Genomic DNA, 20,497 nt, shown 5'->3' on the forward strand with positions numbered 1-20,497 from the left:
GCGACGATGAGGAAATCACTTTGCACATGGTCAGAGGCACGTTTGCCCGACTTCCCCAGGTATCCACACAGCTGCCCTGGGCACAAACACAGCCCTGCGTACCTGGTGTGGGCTCGCTGGGGGTCTCCGGTGGAGGCACCTGGATTCCGCTCCCTGCAGGTGCGAGTGGCGCCCCCTGGCGGCTCCCCTCTGCGCTCACCTTCTGGCGGGGGGCGGGGCCCGCGGAGGGCGCTCCTCCCCCGCCCAGGTGCCCTTTAAAGTGCCGCCGAAGCGCTCTGCCCGGGCAGCGCAGCGCCATGCCGAGCCGGGGCAGCGGCGGAGCGCACCGCAGTCGCAGCCGGCACGATGCGCGGTTCCTTGGCCGCGGTCGCCGCCCCTTGCCTGCCGCTGCTGCTGCTGGTCCTGCAGGTGGACGCCTATTTCGGGTCAGCCGCGCTCCTCTCCCTGCGCTCAGTCTCCGCTCTCTGCGCCTCCGGGCCGTGCTCTTTCGTGCCCCCCCCCCGCTTCTGCTTCTCTTCTCCCTCCGTCCCCTCTCCCGCTCTCTTCTTGGACCCGATCCCCGCCCTTCCTATTGGACTCGATTCTTTCTTTCTTTCTTTCTTTCTTTCTTTCTTTCTTTCTTTCTTTCTTTCTTTCTTTCTTTCTTTCTTTCTTTCTTTCTTCACTTTTCACCATAGTTCTCTCTCTCTTTTTCTTTCTCCCTCTCTCTTTCTTGGTCTCTGTCTGTCTGTCTCTTTCTTCTCTCTCTCTCTCTCTCGGTCTCGGTCTCTGTCTGTCTGTCTATCTCTCTCTTTTTCTTTCTCCCTCTCTCTTTCCTCACTCTCTTTCTTGGTCTCTCTCCCTCTCCCTTCCTCACTCTCTTTTTCTTTCTCGCGCTCTTTTCCCTTCCCTCCCTCTTTCTCTCTCTCTCTCTCTCTCTCTCTTCTCTCTATTTCTCTCCCTCTCTCTTTTTCTTTCCCTCTCTCTCCCCCACCCCGTCTTCAATTTAATTCTCTTCTTCGCTCCAGTCCGCCCGCTGATTTCACTGCCTTGAGGGTGGCCACTCCCGGCCGCAGTCCGATTCATGCCTAGTGCTGGGTGATGACTGCTCGCCCACTCAGCCCCGAGCCTTGCGCACCGGCTCCGGGCAAACGCGGCATCCGGCTGGGACGGGGCATCTGGCTGGGTTCGGCGTGCCACGCGGGCTGCGGTTCTCTTCCTCCGCTCCCGATTGACCAGCCCAAACCTCTCCCCCTGAGGCAGACCTCACTGCAGTCGTTGAATCGGGGCAGGTGGTGGGGAAAATGACGTTGCATTGTGGAACAGTGACGTCATGGGGGGAAAGCGAGATCAGGCCCGCAGATCAACATCTGCGGTTGGGGGTTTCTGGCTAGCCTGGCGTTGGTGTGAACGCACCTGTGTTGGCATGAGTGTGTGCGGCTGTTGACAGACATCGAGGTCTCAACGCTTTGCACAACTCCTTTCGGTGGCTGTTTCTGCGAAAGGTGGATTCTGTTGGTTCTTGCAACGTGTCCGGAAAAGTTGGCCCTCACTCTTTTCACAAGCGTTCTTGAGCAATGTGGCCAGCCATGTGCTTTTATTGCGCGGTGCCTGGTGTGGAGCAGGTCTATGTGTCTCTCTCTGCGTGAACTCGCCTTATCACTATATTCTGGGACTGAGAGGGAAGCCCCCTCACTTCTAGGTAGCTTGATCATAAATCCTGCAAGAAGTGACATTGTTTTGTCTTGTAATCCACCAAAGATCCCACACCTTGGCATCGAGTTGTCTCTCCACTGACATCTCCGGCCAGGCATAAGACCCAAGGGCATATTTCCCATTTTCCAGGACTGGGAAAGTACACTAGAGCCAGTTGACTACTTGACTAGAGCCAGTACAGATTTTCTAGAGCTGGTACGGATTAGAGGAATGTGTGTGTGTGGGGGGGGGGGGGCGTCTTGGTCCAGATGTGTGAAAATCTCAATTTGATTTTGATTTTAACCGTGCATTTGTACTTGTGCATTTTAAATACTAAGTGGGGGCCAAACCCTAACCAGCTTTTTACCCCTGATGTAGCCATACCAATGGGATGTATGATGCATCCTGTAGTGGGAGGGAAATTACATAGGCCTCCTCAAAGTAAGGGAACACTTGTTCCCTTGCCTTGGGGCTACACTGCAGCTGCACCTGCACTGGAAATTTGGATAGGACTGGATCCTGGGTGACTGGCTTTGGGCATTCATGTAGGCTCCTAGTTGGGTGAGGTGAAAAGCCCCTGGTTACAGTTTTCAAAATCCCAGTATTCCCAGGAAACGCACAGATCAGATCATATAGTGAGCAACAGAGAGATGGAATGTGTGGGATTCTGGTTAGAAGGAGGCTGAAAGGGAGGGTAAAAAGAGTCCAGTCTCTCCAGAGTGCATGGAGGCTGCTTAAAACAACAGTAATAGAGGCCCAGCAGAGGTGTATACCGCAAAGAAAGAAGGGTTCCACTAAATCCAGGAGAGTGCCCGCATGGCTAACCAGCCAAGTTAGAGAGGCTGTGAAGGGCAAGGAAGCTTCCTTCCGTAAATGGAAGTCTTGCCCTAATGAAGAGAATAAAAAGGAACATAAACTGTGGCAAAAGAAATGTAAGAAGGTGATAGGGGAGGCCAAGCGAGACTATGAGGAACGCATGGCCAGCAACATTAAGGGGAATAATAAAAGCTTCTTCAAATATGTTAGAAGCAGGAAACCCGCCAGAGAAGCGGTTGGCCCTCTGGATGGTGAGGGAGGGAAAGGGGAGATAAAAGGAGACTTAGAGATGGCAGAGAAATTAAATGAGTTCTTTGCATCTGTCTTCACGGCAGAAGACCTCGGGCAGATACCGCTGCCCGAACGGCCCCTTCTAACCGAGGAGTTAAGTCAGATAGAGGTTAAAAGAGAAGATGTTTCAGACCTCATTGATAAATTAAAGATCAATAAGTCACCGGGCCCTGATGGCATACACCCAAGGGTTATTAAGGAATTGAAGAATGAAGTTGCAGATCTCTTGACTAAGGTATGCAACTTGTCCCTCAAAACGGCCACAGTGCCAGAAGATTGGAGGATAGCAAATGTCACGCCTATTTTTAAAAAGGGAAAGAGGGGGGACCCGGGAAACTATAGGCCGGTCAGCCTAACATCTATACCGGGTAAGATGGTGGAATGCCTCATCAAAGATAGGATCTCAAAACACATAGACGAACAGGCCTTGCTGAGGGAGAGTCAGCATGGCTTCTGTAAGGGTAAGTCTTGCCTCACAAACCTTATAGAATTCTTTGAAAAGGTCAACAGGCATGTGGATGCGGGAGAACCCGTGGACATTATATATCTGGACTTTCAGAAGGCGTTTGACACGGTCCCTCACCAAAGGTTACTGAAAAAACTCCACAGTCAGGGAATTAGAGGACAGGTCCTCTCCTGGATTGAGAACTGGTTGGAGGCCAGGAAGCAGAGAGTGGGTGTCAATGGGCAATTTTCACAATGGAGAGAGGTGAAAAGTGGTGTGCCCCAAGGATCTGTCCTGGGACCGGTGCTTTTCAACCTCTTCATAAATGACCTGGAGACAGGGTTGAGCAGTGAAGTGGCTAAGTTTGCAGATGACACCAAACTTTTCCGAGTGGTAAAGACCAGAAGTGATTGTGAGGAGCTCCAGAAGGATCTCTCCAGACTGGCAGAATGGGCAGCAAAATGGCAGATGCGCTTCAATGTCAGTAAGTGTAAAGTCATGCACATTGGGGCAAAAAATCAAAACTTCACATATAGGCTGATGGGTTCTGAGCTGTCTGTGACAGATCAGGAGAGAGATCTTGGGGTGGTGGTGGACAGGTCGATGAAAGTGTCGACCCAATGTGCGGCGGCAGTGAAGAAGGCCAATTCTATGCTTGGGATCATTAGGAAGGGTATTGAGAACAAAACGGTTAGTATTATAATGCCGTTGTACAAATCTATGGTAAGGCCACACCTGGAGTATTGTGTCCAGTTCTGGTCGCCGCATCTCAAAAAAGACATAGTGGAAATGGAAAAGGTGCAAAAGAGAGCGACTAAGATGATTACGGGGCTGGGGCACCTTCCTTATGAGGAAAGGCTACGGCGTTTGGGCCTCTTCAGCCTAGAAAAGAGACGCTTGAGAGGGGACATGATTGAGACATACAAAATTATGCAGGGGATGGACAGAGTGGATAGGGAGATGCTCTTTACACTCCCACATAATACCAGAACCAGGGGACATCCACTAAAATTGAGTGTTGGGCGGGTTAGGACAGACAAAAGAAAATATTTCTTTACTCAGCGCGTGGTCGGTCTGTGGAACTCCTTGCCACAGGATGTGGTGCTGGCGTCTAGCCTAGACGCCTTTAAAAGGGGATTGGACGAGTTTCTGGAGGAAAAATCCATTACGGGGTACAAGCCATGATGTGTATGCGCAACCTCCTGATTTTAGGAATGGGTTAAGTCAGAATGCCAGATGTAGGGGAGAGCACCAGGATGAGGTCTCTTGTTATCTGGTGTGCTCCCTGGGGCATTTGGTGGGCCGCTGTGAGATACAGGAAGCTGGACTAGATGGGCCTATGGCCTGATCCAGTGGGGCTGTTCTTATGTTCTTATGTTCTTATGTTCCACTTGGAGAGTTACGCATGGAAATCACATTTTTCAGGTCTGTTTTGCAGAATAGTAGCAAGTGTTGTGAATTGGTCAAATTCCTGGGTTGGCCTCTGGCAACCAAGTTGCAATAGTAATAATCAAGTGCATGGTTCTGGCCTACTTAGGTTTTTTTACTCTGTGGCTGCTATGGTGGGGTGTGGTCTCTGAATCATGCCAAGGTGGAAAGGGGGGCTTTAACCCTTTGTCCCCACCACAGTCATGGTCTGGATTCGCACACTCAGACCCATGCAGCTGCCCCAGGAGGAAAGTTCCCATTGGAGTTCTAGCTGATCTCTGCAAATGCGAGGTGCCTGCCTTTTGTTCAACAAGGAAGCAGTACTCAGTTAGCCCTCAACAATTTAGGAGCAGCTAATGAGGGCTGATTATGCAATGATAGCAGGGCTTTTGTGTAGTCTTATGTTCCTATACAATTAAAGGCATAATTTATCATGACTTCTGCCTCTTCCTCCAGTCTGTAGCACTGAATGAAATGAAATGAAGTGTCCCGGTTGATCTTCTTAAAAAATCAATTGCTTTTTCACAAATTTGAGAAGTTAATTTTCACTGATAATCTGGACTATCACCATTTGCTAATCTAATCAGTGTTCTGGGAATCTTGAGAGGGTGCCCTCATTCTTCATCTGTAAGAAGATTCTCCTTCCCCCCCAAAAGATAGACTATCAAGTGTTTTGATTTCTGAGCATACTTGAACCCTTGCACCTTTGCTTACTCAGAAGTAAGCCCCATTAGGCTCAATGGACCTTACTCACAGGTAGGTGGGTCTGGGATTGCAGCCCTGCTCTTGCAAGCAAGCACATCTAACACTATATGTATGCCTGTCAATATTTGCAAATACAAGACATGCAGGCATGATCCCAGACCAAAAAGCAGGTTTGATGGCCTGGTCATCTTAATCCTAGTTGCATGGTTAAGGTGGGTCACTCTGCCTATGTGAAGGATATCAGTATATATGGCCTCTTCCTCTCCCCTTCTGAGTCATTCCAGGTTGGGGGGGGGGGAAATGGAGGCAAATGCAGAATGGCTCCAAAGGGGAGGGGCTGCTTGCACGCAGTTGCACGCTTGAGGTTCCCTGCAAAATGTAGTGCTTTGCACCCCCTCTAGCTATGCCACTGCTCTCTACCTCATCTCTCCCCAGTTGTTACATAGGGATAGTAATAAGGGATAGTAATAAGACTAGCCCATCTTAAAGAGTTGCTATAAAGATTCATGTGTGTGGAGTACTTTCTGCACATGAAATTCTACTGCTGGTTAAGTCTGTTGCATGGAGAGAGTTATATAATTGTGGGGCAGCCACCAGGAATGCTTCTTAAGGAACCCTTGCTGTTTGAACATTGTCATGTCGAAATGGCATTCTTAAGAAGGTGCCATCTGAATGATTTAAAGAGGTGAGGTTGAGTTGTAGGCAAGTATGCAGCAAGGTTGCATTTAAGCCCCTAGGAGGTGGTGTAGGTCAAAAACAGGATCTTGAGCAGTGCCTGAAAGTCTCTAGGCAGTCACTGAGGTTGTCCCATGAGAGGTATATGTTGCTCCTGGGATTGTCAGGAAAAAAACATGAGCTTGGCTTTCTCTGATGCTTCTAGTAGTAGTTTGCTCTGCAAAAATGAACAGGCAAAGCTTTTATAGTCTGAAGGTAAGCCTAGTTACCGGCTAATATTGTGTAATGGGCACAAGAGCAGGGACCAGTGAAAAAGCTGGCAACCCCCTTCTCACATCATATGATGAATCCAAAAGCTGACTTCTCCAAGAGCTAAAATCCAGCATTGCTTAGAGAAGGCTTAGCTCAACCTGATGGAATCTGTTGTGCTCATGAAAGGCAATAACTGCAGTGAGAATCCCAGTGTATGAGAATCATGTATGCCTGAGGCATACATGAACCATATGTGGTGGTGGTCGTTGGCTCCTCAGGCAGCGTAAAGGCTGGTTTTAAGCTCAGCCTGGGTCTGCCAGTGTGGTTAGGCGCTTGTGTGGAGTGAATTTGAGTGCTCCCCTCCCTTCCGCAGTTGATCTGTGCCAGAGAAGGCTGTGCCAGTCAGAACTTGCGGGCAGAGGGGCAGCACTAAGAACTCCTGTGGAGCACCTGTTCCATAGGGTGTCCTCAGAAGTCACATTCACTTGCTGGGAAATCCGGAAATCCTGTTTTGCCAATTTCTCAAAGCCCTGGGAAGCAGAAGGCAACATTCCCTTTTCCCTCTCCGCTATCATTTCCTTAACGCAAAACAAATATTGAATGTTGCCTTAGGCGGATTCAGCTGCTTGGGCAACTAAAGGGAGCTGCAGGCTCACCACAGTGCAAAAATGGTGCAGCGTTTTCCTCCAATGAGGAGGTCCTCCGTGAGAAGATCACGAACTGGGATTGAACGATAGTTCACCCACCCCAGTTTCCAACCTGATGCACAGCCACATGGAAGCGTGGGGTGTGTGTCATGGGTTCCACTCTTGGGTTTTGCACATCATGATGATGAAGTCCGGTAACATTCCTCATCATCATGTTGAAGATGGCTAACATGTTGGCTAACATTCATTCTGTCTGCATACTCTACATGCCCAGCATCATCTGCAACACATCGGGGCTCTTCTGCTTACATGCAGGAGTTCCTCAGCATGCTCACATGGATGGGTAAAAAGTCCAGCAAGGCTGAAAATCCATTAGCAGGTTTGCTGCCCAATCCTATCTCTCTACACATTATAGCAAGTGATTGTGCCAACAGAACTCATGCTGCATGCTGGGGGGGGGGGGGAGGGAGGAGAAACCAGACAGCCTGCAGAAGAGGTGTATTTTTTTACTTACCCTCTGATAGGCTGCCTGATCACCTTTGGGTCTTCTCAGACTTACACCAGCTGTACAGCTGGTGCAAGTCCAAAGGAAGCCAGGGAGTGGGGCAGGCAGAAAAATGGAGATGAGATCCACCATGCATGACTGCCACTTGGTCCACCCCTCCCCCTCTGACATCCCCCAATTCATCCCCCAGTATCCCCTTCTCACCCACGGCATGCCTCCGCTGTCAACGGGAAGCCTCCTGGAGCCACTGCTGAAAGTTCCACACCTCTCACCGTTTGTGGCAGTGCCCTGGCAGTGTGCAACAGTGGCCTGGCTTTTGCTCCACTGCTAGTTCCAGGAGCACAAGGTCCCAATTGGACTGGGACCTTAATGTCTCTGCCAGAGGTTTGTTGAACAAAATTCAGTCATAGATATTGTGATGGTGGTGAGGTCAGAGGTGAAAAGTAAGGTAACTGGATATACCCAAACAAAACCTGGTGCCATCCTGTTGGCTGTGAATCTGAGGAGCCTGGGTTCAAATCAGCAGTCACTCGGCTGATCAGGATGTCACCCGAGTACAATAGTTCCTCTCATGCTGTCTAGGTAGATTTGATGCATCACAGAATTAGCAGAGTGACCTGTGACAAATTTGGGGGGTTGAGCCAAAATGGCCAGCCCAATTTTATTGCCTCATTTGTAGACAAAGGCATGGGAGTGGGGATTCCCAGTAGTACTACTGCTCCATTTGGCCACTAGCTATCTATGTCCCAGAAGTCTCTCCCTCTCAGTATGGTATGAGATGATGTGATATATAGCATCATTCTGAGGTGGGCTTCTGGGAAAGTGGAATGCCAGTCAGGAGAAGAACTGCTAAAAATACATTCTCTTTGGATAATTCTCATCTGAGCATTAATAAAGAGAGCTGTTGGATGAAGGGGATGATGACCCATAGATAGCTCAGTGCACAGCACATGTTTTGCATATCCAAGGTCTCAAAGTGAGTGCTTGGCATCTCTAGTGAAGAGGATCTCAAATACTAGGGCTCTAACAGCCTTTATCTGAGGCCCTGGAGACCCACTGCCAGGGTCATTAAACATTATGAGTAAACATTATGGGCTAGATGACCCCTGAAGCTTCGTTGGATTCTGTGTGACTCCAATAACATCAGAATAATGTGGCGCAGGCTAGCCATGTGGAATGCTTCCATTCCAGGAGCAGAGATCCCCCTACACTCCATGGCAGTCCCCACATGATTGCATTATTCAAATATTACTAGAGTTTTTTTGGGATTGTGCCAGAGCACAGCCACAAACAAGAACATGCTAATTGAGGATTGATTATGAGAGAATTATCGGGAAGGAGATATGAGTCCCAAAGCAGATGTGAAAGCAAGACCCTGACATAGTGCTGTGTTGCTATGGAATTGCCGCCATCTTGCTTGGTGTGGGGAACTTGGAAATGTACTTGCTTAACTATTAACCAGCATCTCCTACTGGCCGGAAGAAGAGCTCTGGGTGGGCGACACTGTAGGAACATTTCATTATCGGGCAAAGGGTAAGCGATAAGCATCTCCCTCCATTGGCTTGTTCTCTCACTGCTGGAGGCCTTTTGGCTGCTTGACACTATGACTAAGCATGCTTGAAAGATCAGAGGTTTTGATGCACAACATCTCCTGAGGGCAAACTATGCTGCCAGGTTCTGTAAGTGTCCGATCCTGGAAGCTGACTGGGTACAGTGAAAACGAGGGCTAGACTTTGCCCACGTCAACCAGTGGGGAACCTCTAAAGAGATATATAGCTATAGGCAACTATGCCTGTCTGAGATGCCGGATGCACCCGGGGCCAAATGATATGTGACACAGGAGCACTGTGATCATTCTTCCAATAGTCTGTTGGTCTACCTTTTCAGGGCCCAATCCTATCCAACTTTCCAGCACTGATGTAGTTGCAATGCAGCTTCAAGGTAAGAGAACAAACATTCCCTTACGTTGAGGAGGCCTCTGTGACTTCTCCTCCACCACAGGATGCAGTGCATGCCCCGTTGGCACGGCTGCATCAGCACATACATACTGAAATTCAGGCAGGGGAGTAGTGCTGATGGGGGGGGGGACAAACCCTTTCCCCATGGACAAGGCTTAAGGTTGAAATTAACCAAGCAGGGACAGGGCTTTGGGATGATGTTTTGACTGTAAAACTGGCCTGTGCGGGAAAGGGTAAAGGGATTTTAATAGTTACTAATAAAATCTATAAACCGCTTTTCAAGAAAAAAAAAGTTCACAAAGTTCATGATTTACATGAGAAAACCAAATAATTAAATGGCTCCCTGTCCTAAAAGGGCTCACAGTCTAAAAAAGACGCAGCAACAGCTACTAGAAAAGACACTGTGCTAGGGTGAAAAGGCTCAGTTACTCTTCCCCTGCAAAGCATAAAAGAGGAGCCCCACTTGGAAAAAAAAGGGCCATTTTGCCCACTTCAGAGGCATGATGGTGATGATGATAAAGGGCCAACTGTAGTTCTTTGGCCCCTGTTGGAAGCCTGATTCTAGGGATGATGAACTGACAGTGGTGAGAAGAATGAGAGGGCTGCAGTGCTAGGCCCTGTCTCAGATTAAGCCCAGATATAGCTTCTCTTAGTAAGGTAGGAACAGCAGGCAGAGTGTCACACAGATTGAGCCATTAATCCTCCCTCCCCCATGGATTTCAAGTTGAGGCATCCCATATGAAACACTTTTTCCTAACCGTGAATTCCATGCAATCCATTCCCGTCCTCCTGTAACTACCACATAATAATGGTGCAGTCATAAATGCCTGCACTGGCGTCGCTGGGGGGGGGGCCGGCGGCGCACTAAGTTTTGCAGGGAGCCTCCCTGCAGCGTGCAAGCGGCCCCTCCCCTTGGGAGCCATCTGCCTCCGTCCCCCCCACCCACATGGCTCCAGAGGGGAGGAGCCGCTTGCACGCTGCAGGGAGGCTCCCTGCAAAACTTAGTGTGCCACCCCCCTCAAGCTACGCCACTAAATGTCTGGCTCAGAGAAAAATGTTTGCTACGTTATTCTCTGCTCGATCCGGAGTTCCATGTTGGGACATGCGGCCTGACATAGGACTCCTTGATTCTGTGCCGGCTAAAGAGCGGCAGCAGAATTGAGTAGCCCTATTGCAGGGCTACTTCCCTTCCCCCAAGGAGCCGCCGGTGGCTGCTCGGTTTGTTTAGGATGCTGTGGCTGCCATTTTTGGCACCACAGCCACCCTGGCGCTGGACAGCTCAAGATTGGGCTGCCCATTGACAGGATAGTGTCCATTGTCTCTGGCTGGTCTTGCACTCTTCATCTTTCAGGTACTTTGAACAGATGTTTCAGATTCCTCTGTAAAGTACAACCTTCCAAGGTGATTAGAGTATGATCAGGGTGACTCCTCTTGGATCACTGACAGGCTGATAAGCGTCTTACGGAATTCTTGTTGCATCTTTGTTTCTTAGCAGAGAAAGCCACCACTCTGGTGATGGAGTTTTTCTTGTCTCCTGTGTTTTTTGTCCCTTTCTTAGTGATTGCCTTGGTTTTTTCTTTTGTTTTGGTCCTATGTCTGGTAATCATGCCTTTATATGCACATTGTGAAGGAGTACCAAAGGTATGTTTGCGTACTTTAATGGAGTCATGCTTTTGGAGCAATTCCAAGTAGGGATCGTCTGCTGCTCTGAGTGTGGATTGGTAGATACTTTACTATTCTCTCACCACCACATCCAACTAGTCCAGTGTTTCTCAAATATTTTAGCACTGGGACCCACTGTTTAAAATGATAATCCATCGAGACCCACTAGACAAAAAAAATTGAAAGAAATAGTATATTATTAATTAATAATTATTATTAATTTATAATAATTGGGGTTCTGTGCTCCCAAGGCTGCTAGAGACCTTACGATTTTGTGTGTAGACATTTGCTAAGACTCTCCCTAGAAATAGAATTCAAGGACTGTTCCCCATAAACCTTTACAGTCATTCAGGGTACCCAGAAGACTGAACTGGAAAGCAAAGCATGCAGTTGGGGACTTCTAGGCTAGACAAAAGCTGAAAGTGGGATCACACATGATCTATGGCACTCCAATTACTAGAGAAAATGTGAAAATGTGACATTTTAATTTGGGGGTATGAAGATTATCTCTTACCACAGGCTAGCATTCCAGCTAATGATTTTTTCCAACAAACAGAGCAAGAGTTCCTGCAAGTGATTTTTTTAAATGTTTCAAAAACATTTTGCAACCCACCAAAAATTCGCTCATAACCCATTGGTGAGTCCTAACTCACAATTTGGGAAACACTGAACTAGTCCATTGGCTTATGGATACCTGTGGCTCACTCACAAGTACATGATGAGACAAAATTTTGAAAGTTCAGGAATTCCTTTTTTTTTCTTCCTCTAAACACTGGTGCATTGTCTTTTATTCTTTGACTGTTGTGTCAGACAAAGATGGATTTGATGTGTGCCTAATAATTATTGCTGCTATGGTATCTTCCAGGGTGAATATTTCTGGAAGATTTATAAAGCAGTCAATTATCAATACATGTTAACATGTCCTGTCAAGTGAAACACTTGTTGTTTCAAAAAGTGTTGTTGAAAAAGTGTTTCAAAAACACTTGTATTCCAATGTTGTTTCAATAAATTACTATAGTATCCTAGAAATTTTTTTTTTCCTGATGCATTACACACTTCCTTACTAAGATTTTCAATATCTCTTTTAAATCTGTGGACATAATGTAACTCTTTTGGGAATGATAAAATCAAAATGAGAGCTACATGTCCTTTCTAAGATTTTCTTTCTCATGACCATAGTAACCGTTCATTGTGTGCATTATATCAGCAGTTCTGGGATCACTGTTTGATCATTCTTGAAATCACCATCATTTATTTACAAAAGCGTCTAAAAAGCATTTAATATGCAGTAGTTGCTGTATAAATAAAAAATAAACACACACACACACACACACACACACACACACACACACACACACACACACACAAATACCTACATACAGGTTCATAATTTAAGCCTTTAGGCTTCTGATAAAAGCTTTTTAGGGCAGGGTCTTTAAAATGGTGTCTGGAGGGGGTGCAGATGGGAGTGGAATGGTGGTGAAGGCAAGTGATGTAGCTAAGGGGGTGCAGGGGATAGCAACTGCAAGGGGAAACAAGCTTTATGGAGGCAACAAACTGAGCTTGACACTGGTGGCCAAAACTGTGAAAACCTTGGTATGTATGAACAATACCATCATGTTATATATCATTGGAAATGTAATTTAATGCAGAATGCAATGGAAGAAACTGCATTAGAATATCTGTATTCTATCTAAAGTCATGGCCAATTAACCAGAAAATGAAAACACAACTGCCTTATGGAACAAAAAGTGGGTTTTTAAAACTCAGTACTGACCAATGAGTTCTGAGATGTTATGATACATAATGGAACCAATAAGGCAGTGGTTTTCAAACTCTCAGGAAGAGTTTGAACCACAGTAAGTTCTTGCGGGGGCGGGAGGCAGTGATGCAATCCCCAGGATCGTGTCGCTAAGGGGGCTGCAGGGACTGGGCTGCACTCACCAGTCCCTGCAGCAGCCTCCCTGCGGTGCAGGGAGCCCAGCGCGAGTGTCTGCAGGGCTCCCCGCAGCTTAAAAAGTGAAAGTGGAGTGATCGCTGCTGGAGTGCATCCCAGTCCCTGCAGCCCCCTTAGCAATGCAATCCTGGGGATCACATCGCTGCTTCCCCCCCCCCTGCTCCCGCTCCCTAAGGGGAAAGTGGCCAGGGCTCTCTGGTTGGGGCGTTGCATCGCCTCAGTTTGAAAAGCCCTGCAATAAGGTGATAATACGTCAGCTCTCATTTTCAGGTATCATAACACAGTTACCCCTGCTAACTGGCTAAAGAGGCAGATACCACTCTGGTAGTGAAAAGCCATCACTGTGGTGGTGAAAGCATCACAGTTTTTCAAGTGGTGCTCCTCTTATATTTAGCAGGGGCCAGGTGGAGTGTAACTGTCCCTCTTCACCCCAGCACAGTGTTTCTAACCAATAAGGGGCATACTTTTTATTTATTTACTTAATTACATTTGATTTTGTCATGGGGGAGGGCTACAAAATCTTCTTTGACCCCAGGTAGCAGATAGATGCCTGAGCTATGCCATTGGTTGGGGGGAGGCAGTAGAGCAAGTGGTTGGCAGGCTGCTGGGGGGAGAAGGCAGGTTTTCCTCCAATTTTTTCTTTTTAAAAACAAGGGTGCAACGTCACTTCCGGTTGTGACATCACTTCCAGGGCATCATTTTGAGCTCAACACCACGCTACATGATCATTAGCTATGCCACTGGTTTCAGGACAGCATGAGCTGCAAAATTACGTATTAATTTGCTGATGTAGTTAAACATGTCTAAGTCTTTGAATTCTATTTTTGTCTTCTGGTCTCAATACTGTGGCTGGTAGCTTGGATTCATTGGACAAGATTCACTTGGAGGTTAACTGCTCACCTGCATTTGTTATATGTAGATGATGTTTGGAATTTGTCTTTTGATTTACTTAAAATTGTTCAGTCTTGTAACTGCTGGTGCTCTCCATGTCTTTCATGGTGCTCTTTGATGGTTGTGTCCCAAATGATGAAGTCAGTACACAGTTGTACTTTTACACCTACTAGCATTTATTTTTTGGTTTGATTGAGTATCTCAGATGCTAAGTAGATCAGAGGGTAGTTCTTAAACTGGTATCTGCCACGTCATATGTTCAGATGTGAAGATCCTGGAATGTTCATTTCCCAGTGAAATCTGCCCAAAGCAGCAATAAGATTTGGCACCTCCCACAGTGTTTCATTTCTTTGAATTAAAGGGAAATTCTCTCTTGATGTCTTTGTTCAGCTCGAAGGTCTGCACAGTTTAGTCCTCCATCTTTCTTTACAACTACTAGAGAGTGACTCCATTCAATTGGTTTCTCTGGAAATTTGATTAAAATTTCTGGTTTGTTTCTTTTTTCTTCTTTTATGGTTGCTGTTTCTATGGCATTTTCCTTAAGGCTTGTGGGACATGCTTCATGGTACACTTCACAGGTCCCACATCTTGCTTCCACAATCTTTTTTTAACTCTGAGACCTCTTTGACCTTTAAGTACATCCTCATATGTGCCTCTTGGAACCCTGTCTTTATTTCTAGGGTTGGGTCTTGGTACTGGAAAGATGCCAGGGCTGATTCCAGATGAGCCTTGGCATACATTAAGCCCTGGGGCCATCATTGCCTCTCTTGCATTATCTAAATGATTGTAGTTTTCCATTGAGTCCATTCACACATTTATGTGCCATTTCCAGATTTGTAGAGAAATTGTATATGCATCTGTGAACCAGGTCTGGGCTTCCTTGGAACAAAACATTAAGCTATGAATGTGGTGCTGGTAGTATATGTGTGTTAACTAGCCGCTGCTGTGATAACTCTGTCGATTACACCTTTTTTAAGATAATGGCTTCTCCTTCCTCCCCTAGACTGACTGGGAAGGAAGCGTTAACTCAGTTTCCTCTGCTGGGGCCCTCCACAAACTCTGCCCATGGGAAAGTTCACCTGAAGCAATGTGACCTGCTGAGGCTGTCACGAAAGCAGAAGAGGCTTTGCCGCCGTGAACCAGGGTTGGCTGAGACTTTGCGAGACGCTATCCGACTCGGGGTGGTTGAATGCCAGTATCAGTTCCGCAATGAGCGCTGGAATTGCAGTCTGGATGGGCGGGCCGACCTGCTGAAGCGAGGTACGTGCGCCTTCCTGTTGACTATGGAAAACTCAACATCTTCCCTTCCCTGGCACTAACCTGTAATGAAAGTACCAATAAGGAAACCAGGGTCTCACCTTTGCTGTCAGCTTCATTCATTCATTCATTCCCAGGCTGTCAGCTTGAACAGTCAATTGAAATGGCTGTACAGTCACCTCCTCCCCCATATTTGAGGATTCTGTTTCAGGTATCAGCGGTTCACAAATTCCCCTCTGTCACACTCATCTCCTCTGTAGTTTTGTTTGCCCATTTGCAGCACTCCAAACTCCTTCCTCTTCACGCATGGAGGGCAAGTGCTAACAAGCAGGTGCAAAGAGGAAGCAGTTTGGAGGGCTTGAGCTGAGCAACAGTAAGTATAGTGTTTGCTGCTATTCCCTGGTTTCAGGTATCCGCTGAAGGAGAGGCAGAAGACACGGGCTGCAATCCTTTCCTGAGAGTAAGCACCATTGAACACAATGGTACTTTGTTCTGAGTAGACATGCATAAGATTGTGCTGTCAGTCTGGTAGGCTGGCTGGTTTAGAAATTGGTTCCAAGCCTCCTTGTTCCATACACAACAGGAAAAAAATGCTACAAGGGCTTCCTGGTCAGAAACTCGACTTGTTCTCCTTGTGTAGCAACACCCTTCCTTGCTCTTGGCTCCCCCAGGTTTCAAGGAAACAGCCTTTCTGTATGCGGTATCTTCAGCAGCATTGACTCACTCCCTTGCTCGGGCCTGCAGTGCTGGACGGATGGAGCGATGCACGTGTGACGACTCGCCGGATTTGGAGAACCACAAGGCGTGGCAATGGGGAGTGTGTGGAGACAACCTCAAGTACAGCACCAGGTTCCTGAAGAACTTCCTGGGTCAGAAGAAGGTCGGGAAAGACCTGCGGGCCAAGGTGGACATCCACAACACCAATGTGGGCATCAAGGTACAAAGTTAACAATGTGAAATTTACCTACAGAAGAATTAAAATGATGTATGCAAATAGCATTATTTGTGATTCCTTCACTCCCACACACTTAGGAGTCCACTTGATCTTGAACTCAGGGGTGGCACCAGAGGTCAACCAGGTTAAGTTAATTACTGATGCCCATCTGAAGACCCACTCTGAAGCTATTCCTGGAGATTTTTTCCCCCAACGTGATATAGTCTTGGAAATTCCTGGAGGCCCTGTGAAATCTCCAGGATTTCTTTCAGTAGTCATCTAAGAACATAAGAAGAGCCCTGCTGGATCAGGCCAAGGGCCCATCTAATCCAGCTTCCTGTATCTCACAGTGGCCCAGCAGATGCCTCTGGGAGCACCAAAGACAACAAGACACCTATATTCTGTTGCTACTCCCTTGAATCTGGCATTCTGAGATAGCCTACTTCTAAAATCAGGAGGTTGCATGCAATCATAACTTAGCCTGGAGACTGCAGGCTGATTCCTGAAGACTGCGAGCTAATCCTGAAGGATGTGGAGTGGCAATCCTTCCCACTTGGCTTGGTTGACCCTTGAAATCATCAGTACTGGTGACAGTGGTAGCATACAATCTGTCATCACCACCAGGAGCCTAGTGCAGAACTTTGCCTCAGGGTCCCAGCAACCTGGTCCCTGCAGTGACTGGGATGTCAGGTGTGTTTCCCTGACTATCACGCAGGCCATCTTTTCAGCAGCCATTTCTACTGAGGCATAACTTCGCAGCTCAGCAGCTGAGAGGTGGTCTGCAAACTGATGCCTTGGCAGAAGCTGCAGCTGCTGAAAGGGTGGCCCACATGATAATTGGTCTCTTCCAGTGCCTCAGCAGTGTCTCCTGAGTGTCACCCCCTCTCACTTTTCCCTCAGTGTCTGCCTCTTCCCCCATAGTGCCTTCTGAGGCTTCTTTCTGACCCCCCCCCCCAGAGCTTTAGCAGAAGCAGCACTGCTGATAGGGCAGCACTGGGAGAGCCCAGTTATCAGGGCTGGATAAAGACCTTCGCCGGCCATATCCACCCTTATGTTTGACACCCCTGGACTAGAGGCATCATCAGGTGCATGTTGTCCTCAGCTGGTAGATACCAGCGAGTATGGGGAAAAAGTGTAAATAATGGGACCCAAAGTTCATGACATGTCAGAGGTAAGGCCTATCTAGCCCAGCATCCTGTTTTTCCCTCAGTAGCGTACCAGCTGCCTCTGAGAAAACCCATAGGTAGAGGTGTTTTGAAAGCAGTGTTATTTTTTCTCAGAGGTAAGCCCATTGCGTTCTGTAGGTTTCTGTAGGTTCTGTAGGCGTTCTGTAGGTTTCTGGAGGAAAAATCCATTACAGGGTACAAGCCATGATGTGTATGCTCAACCTCCTGATTTTAGAACTGGGCTATGTCAGAATGCCAGATGCAAGGGAGGGCACCAGGATGAGGTCTCTTGTTATCTGGTGTGCTCCCTGGGGCATTTGGTGGGCCGCTCTGAGATACAGGAAGCTGGACTAGATGGGCCTATGGCCTGATCCAATGGGGCTGTTCTTATGTTCTTATGTAAGGCTGTAATCCTATGATACCCACTGGAAACAAACACCTCTACCCATGGGCAAAATAAAGGATACCATGGGCATACTTTTTCCCAGTGTTCCTTGCATCAGGTCTGTCAGTTCCATGTAAAGCTTGAATGACTATCAGAAGAAAGCCAAGTGTCCCATGCACAACAGCAGTCAGTGGTACTGCTACCTTTCCAGGTATAGTGAAGTCATGCCTGTAATGGGGAAAGAAGCCTGTGGTCCCGACTTCAGTCTCTCAACTGCTGCTAACTTGTCAAGCTTCTGCAAAGAGTCTTTAATGGGAGACTTTGGCATGAACTTGTTGAACTCCAATTTATCATCCTGGATTTAATCGGGACTGTGAGTTTCTTTCCTGCACACAGCTTGCACAGTACATACCTCTTGTACGATAACAGGGTAATCGGCAAAGTGGGCTCTAGTCCAGAAAAGCGTCTGTTACGCTTACTCTGTTATGGTGCTACGAGATTCTCTGCTGCCTATGTAGAGATCCTGTGTAAATCTGTGCGCAAGCAATAGCTTCAAGGCTAGTTTGAGGCTTGCCACATCAGCTCAGTAGTGTTCCCAGAGGAGGGTACAGTGCAAAGTTTTGCAGGACACCTCAATGTGTCCTCACATAACACCAGAACCAGGGAACATCCACTAAAATTGAGTGTTGGGAGAGTTAGAACAGACAAAAGAAAATATTTCTTTACCCAGCGTGTGGTTGGTCTGTGGAACTCCTTGCCATAGGATGTGGTGATGGTGACTGGCCTGGATGCCTTTAAAAGGGGATTGGACAAGTTTCTGGAGGAAAAATCCATTACGGGTTACAAGCCATAGTGTGTATGTGCAACCTCCTGATTTTAGAAATGGGTTATGTCAGAATGCCAGATGCAAGGGAGGGCACCAGGATGAGGTCTCTTGTTATCTGGTGTGCTCCCTAGGGCATTTGGTGGGCCGCTGTGAGATACAGGAAGGGACTAGATGGGCCTATGGCCTGATCAAACGGGGCTCTTCTTATGTTCTTATGTAATGTGCCATCGAAGCTGCACCACCCCTCACAATTCGAAGCCATTCTGGGCAGCAAGAACAACATAGAGGATACACCTCCATGTTGATCTCACCACCTGGAATGGCTCTGAAGGTGAGGGGAAGGGGCACATTGATGCATCCTGAGAAACTCAGCACTGCTCCCCCCTGCCAGGAACACTACTACATAAGCTTGGAAGCACTAGTTGGTGGCCTGAAAGGTCTTGTCCTCCAAAGTTTCTTGATTGTCCTTGCAATTCTTCTCTGGACTCTGGACCTCCTTATGACTCTGGACCTCCTTATGACTCCTTATGACTCTGGTATGTGATGGTATGTATGCCTGTCAATCTCTCCCTTCCACAGGCTGTGAAAAATGGCCTCAAGACCACCTGCAAGTGCCATGGTGTCTCTGGTTCTTGTGCTGTGAGGACCTGCTGGAAACAGCTGTCCCCTTTCCACGAGATGGGGAAGCTCCTCAAGCTGCGCTATGACGGTGCTGTCAAGGTCTTCAGCACCACCAATGATGCTGTGGGTCACTCAGAGCTGGTGAGCCCCCAGCACCACAGCTACTTGTCCAAAGGCCCTGCTGCTCCCCGTCCAACTGACTTGGTTTACATGGAAGACTCTCCCAGCTTCTGCCGGCCCAGTAAGTACTCAGTGGGCACTGCTGGAAGGACGTGTTCCCGGGAAGCCAACTGCGACAGCATGTGCTGCGGCCGAGGTTACAACACTCAGACCCGCATGGTCACCTTCTCCTGCCATTGCCAGGTGCAGTGGTGCTGCTACGTGGAATGTCAACAGTGCATGCAAGAAGAGGTGGTGTACAGCTGCAAGCAATAAAGAGGTTAACTGTGGCGGCTGGAGATAGAGACAGGCCTCTTGATCTTTAGAAGGCAGGAAGCTTACCTTGCATCTCTTCGGTACTTCGCTTTCCTCTTGGATATTGGAGGTAAAGGTGAACCCAAGAGGAACTTGTGACCTGGAGCCATTCTAGAGTACTAGAATTGGATTCCTTGCAGTTCTGTGTGCCAGCAGGGCAAGGAAGAGGCACAGTGGCAGCTGACAGTCTCCAGGTCTGGATCTGCTGTAGACAGTTCTAAAGAGTCAAGGACACTCTTCTTGGAAGATGTATAAGGAAAGACCTATCAAGGGATTCCACCTAGCCCAGGGCTGCCTCCTCTGACAGGAGCAGCTGAGATGTTCAGGAGCAAGCAGAGGGCTTTGCCAATCTCTCAGTGGAAGTGCCAGGGACTAACTCTGGAAGGGAGACCTCATTGATGCAAAGCATGGGCCCTACTGTGGTGGCCACCCTTCTGCAGAACAAGGCAAGGGCAGAATAGCAGCTAGCCTTTTGTCCATATGATAGCAGGAACAACTATTTTTTGTGAGGGCCTAATCAAAAGCTTCTGGGGTGGGAGGGGAATTCACACTAGTCACAACACCCTGTTTTCTTTTCTAATGTTGCTCCTGTGTCTAGATGGTGTGTCCTGTCCTGGGCTACACAAAACCTGGTACAGGAAGTAGGAGAATTTGACTTGGAATCCCTGTGGGGGAGGGGTGTCTGTGTACTATATGACCGGGTAGATTTGTGGTAGCAACACACTGAAGGAGGCTGGGGGTGAGATTCTGCATTCTAAAGGAACTGAGCACTTGTAAAAGGAGTAGAGAGTGAAGAAAGTGTGGCTAGCAGATGTGTGCATTGAGGAATGGAGTCCATGTCCACTAACATTTATTAAGCATCTACAGAAAATTTGGGAGGAGTGGACGAAAAAAACTCTCAGCTTGAGAGTTTTCAGTCAGATACTCA

The 20,497-nt window shown here is 47.7% G+C and overlaps 1 protein-coding gene across 1 annotated transcript; it reads left to right on the forward strand.

Annotated features, from left to right (window-relative positions):
• Window positions 1-345: 345 nt before the first annotated feature.
• On the forward strand, window positions 346-19,530 carry WNT9B (Wnt family member 9B). Its single transcript, XM_066629246.1, has 4 exons — window positions 346-425; window positions 14,910-15,166; window positions 15,835-16,100; window positions 19,054-19,530. The coding sequence occupies exons 1-4, from the start codon at window positions 346-348 to the stop codon at window positions 19,528-19,530; spliced, it is 1,080 nt and encodes a 359-aa protein (XP_066485343.1).
• The last annotated feature ends 967 nt before the right edge of the window (window positions 19,531-20,497 follow it).

The sequence above is a fragment of the Tiliqua scincoides genome, chromosome 5 (genome assembly GCF_035046505.1).
Source record: "Tiliqua scincoides isolate rTilSci1 chromosome 5, rTilSci1.hap2, whole genome shotgun sequence".
Classification (NCBI taxonomy): Eukaryota; Metazoa; Chordata; class Lepidosauria; order Squamata; family Scincidae; genus Tiliqua; species Tiliqua scincoides.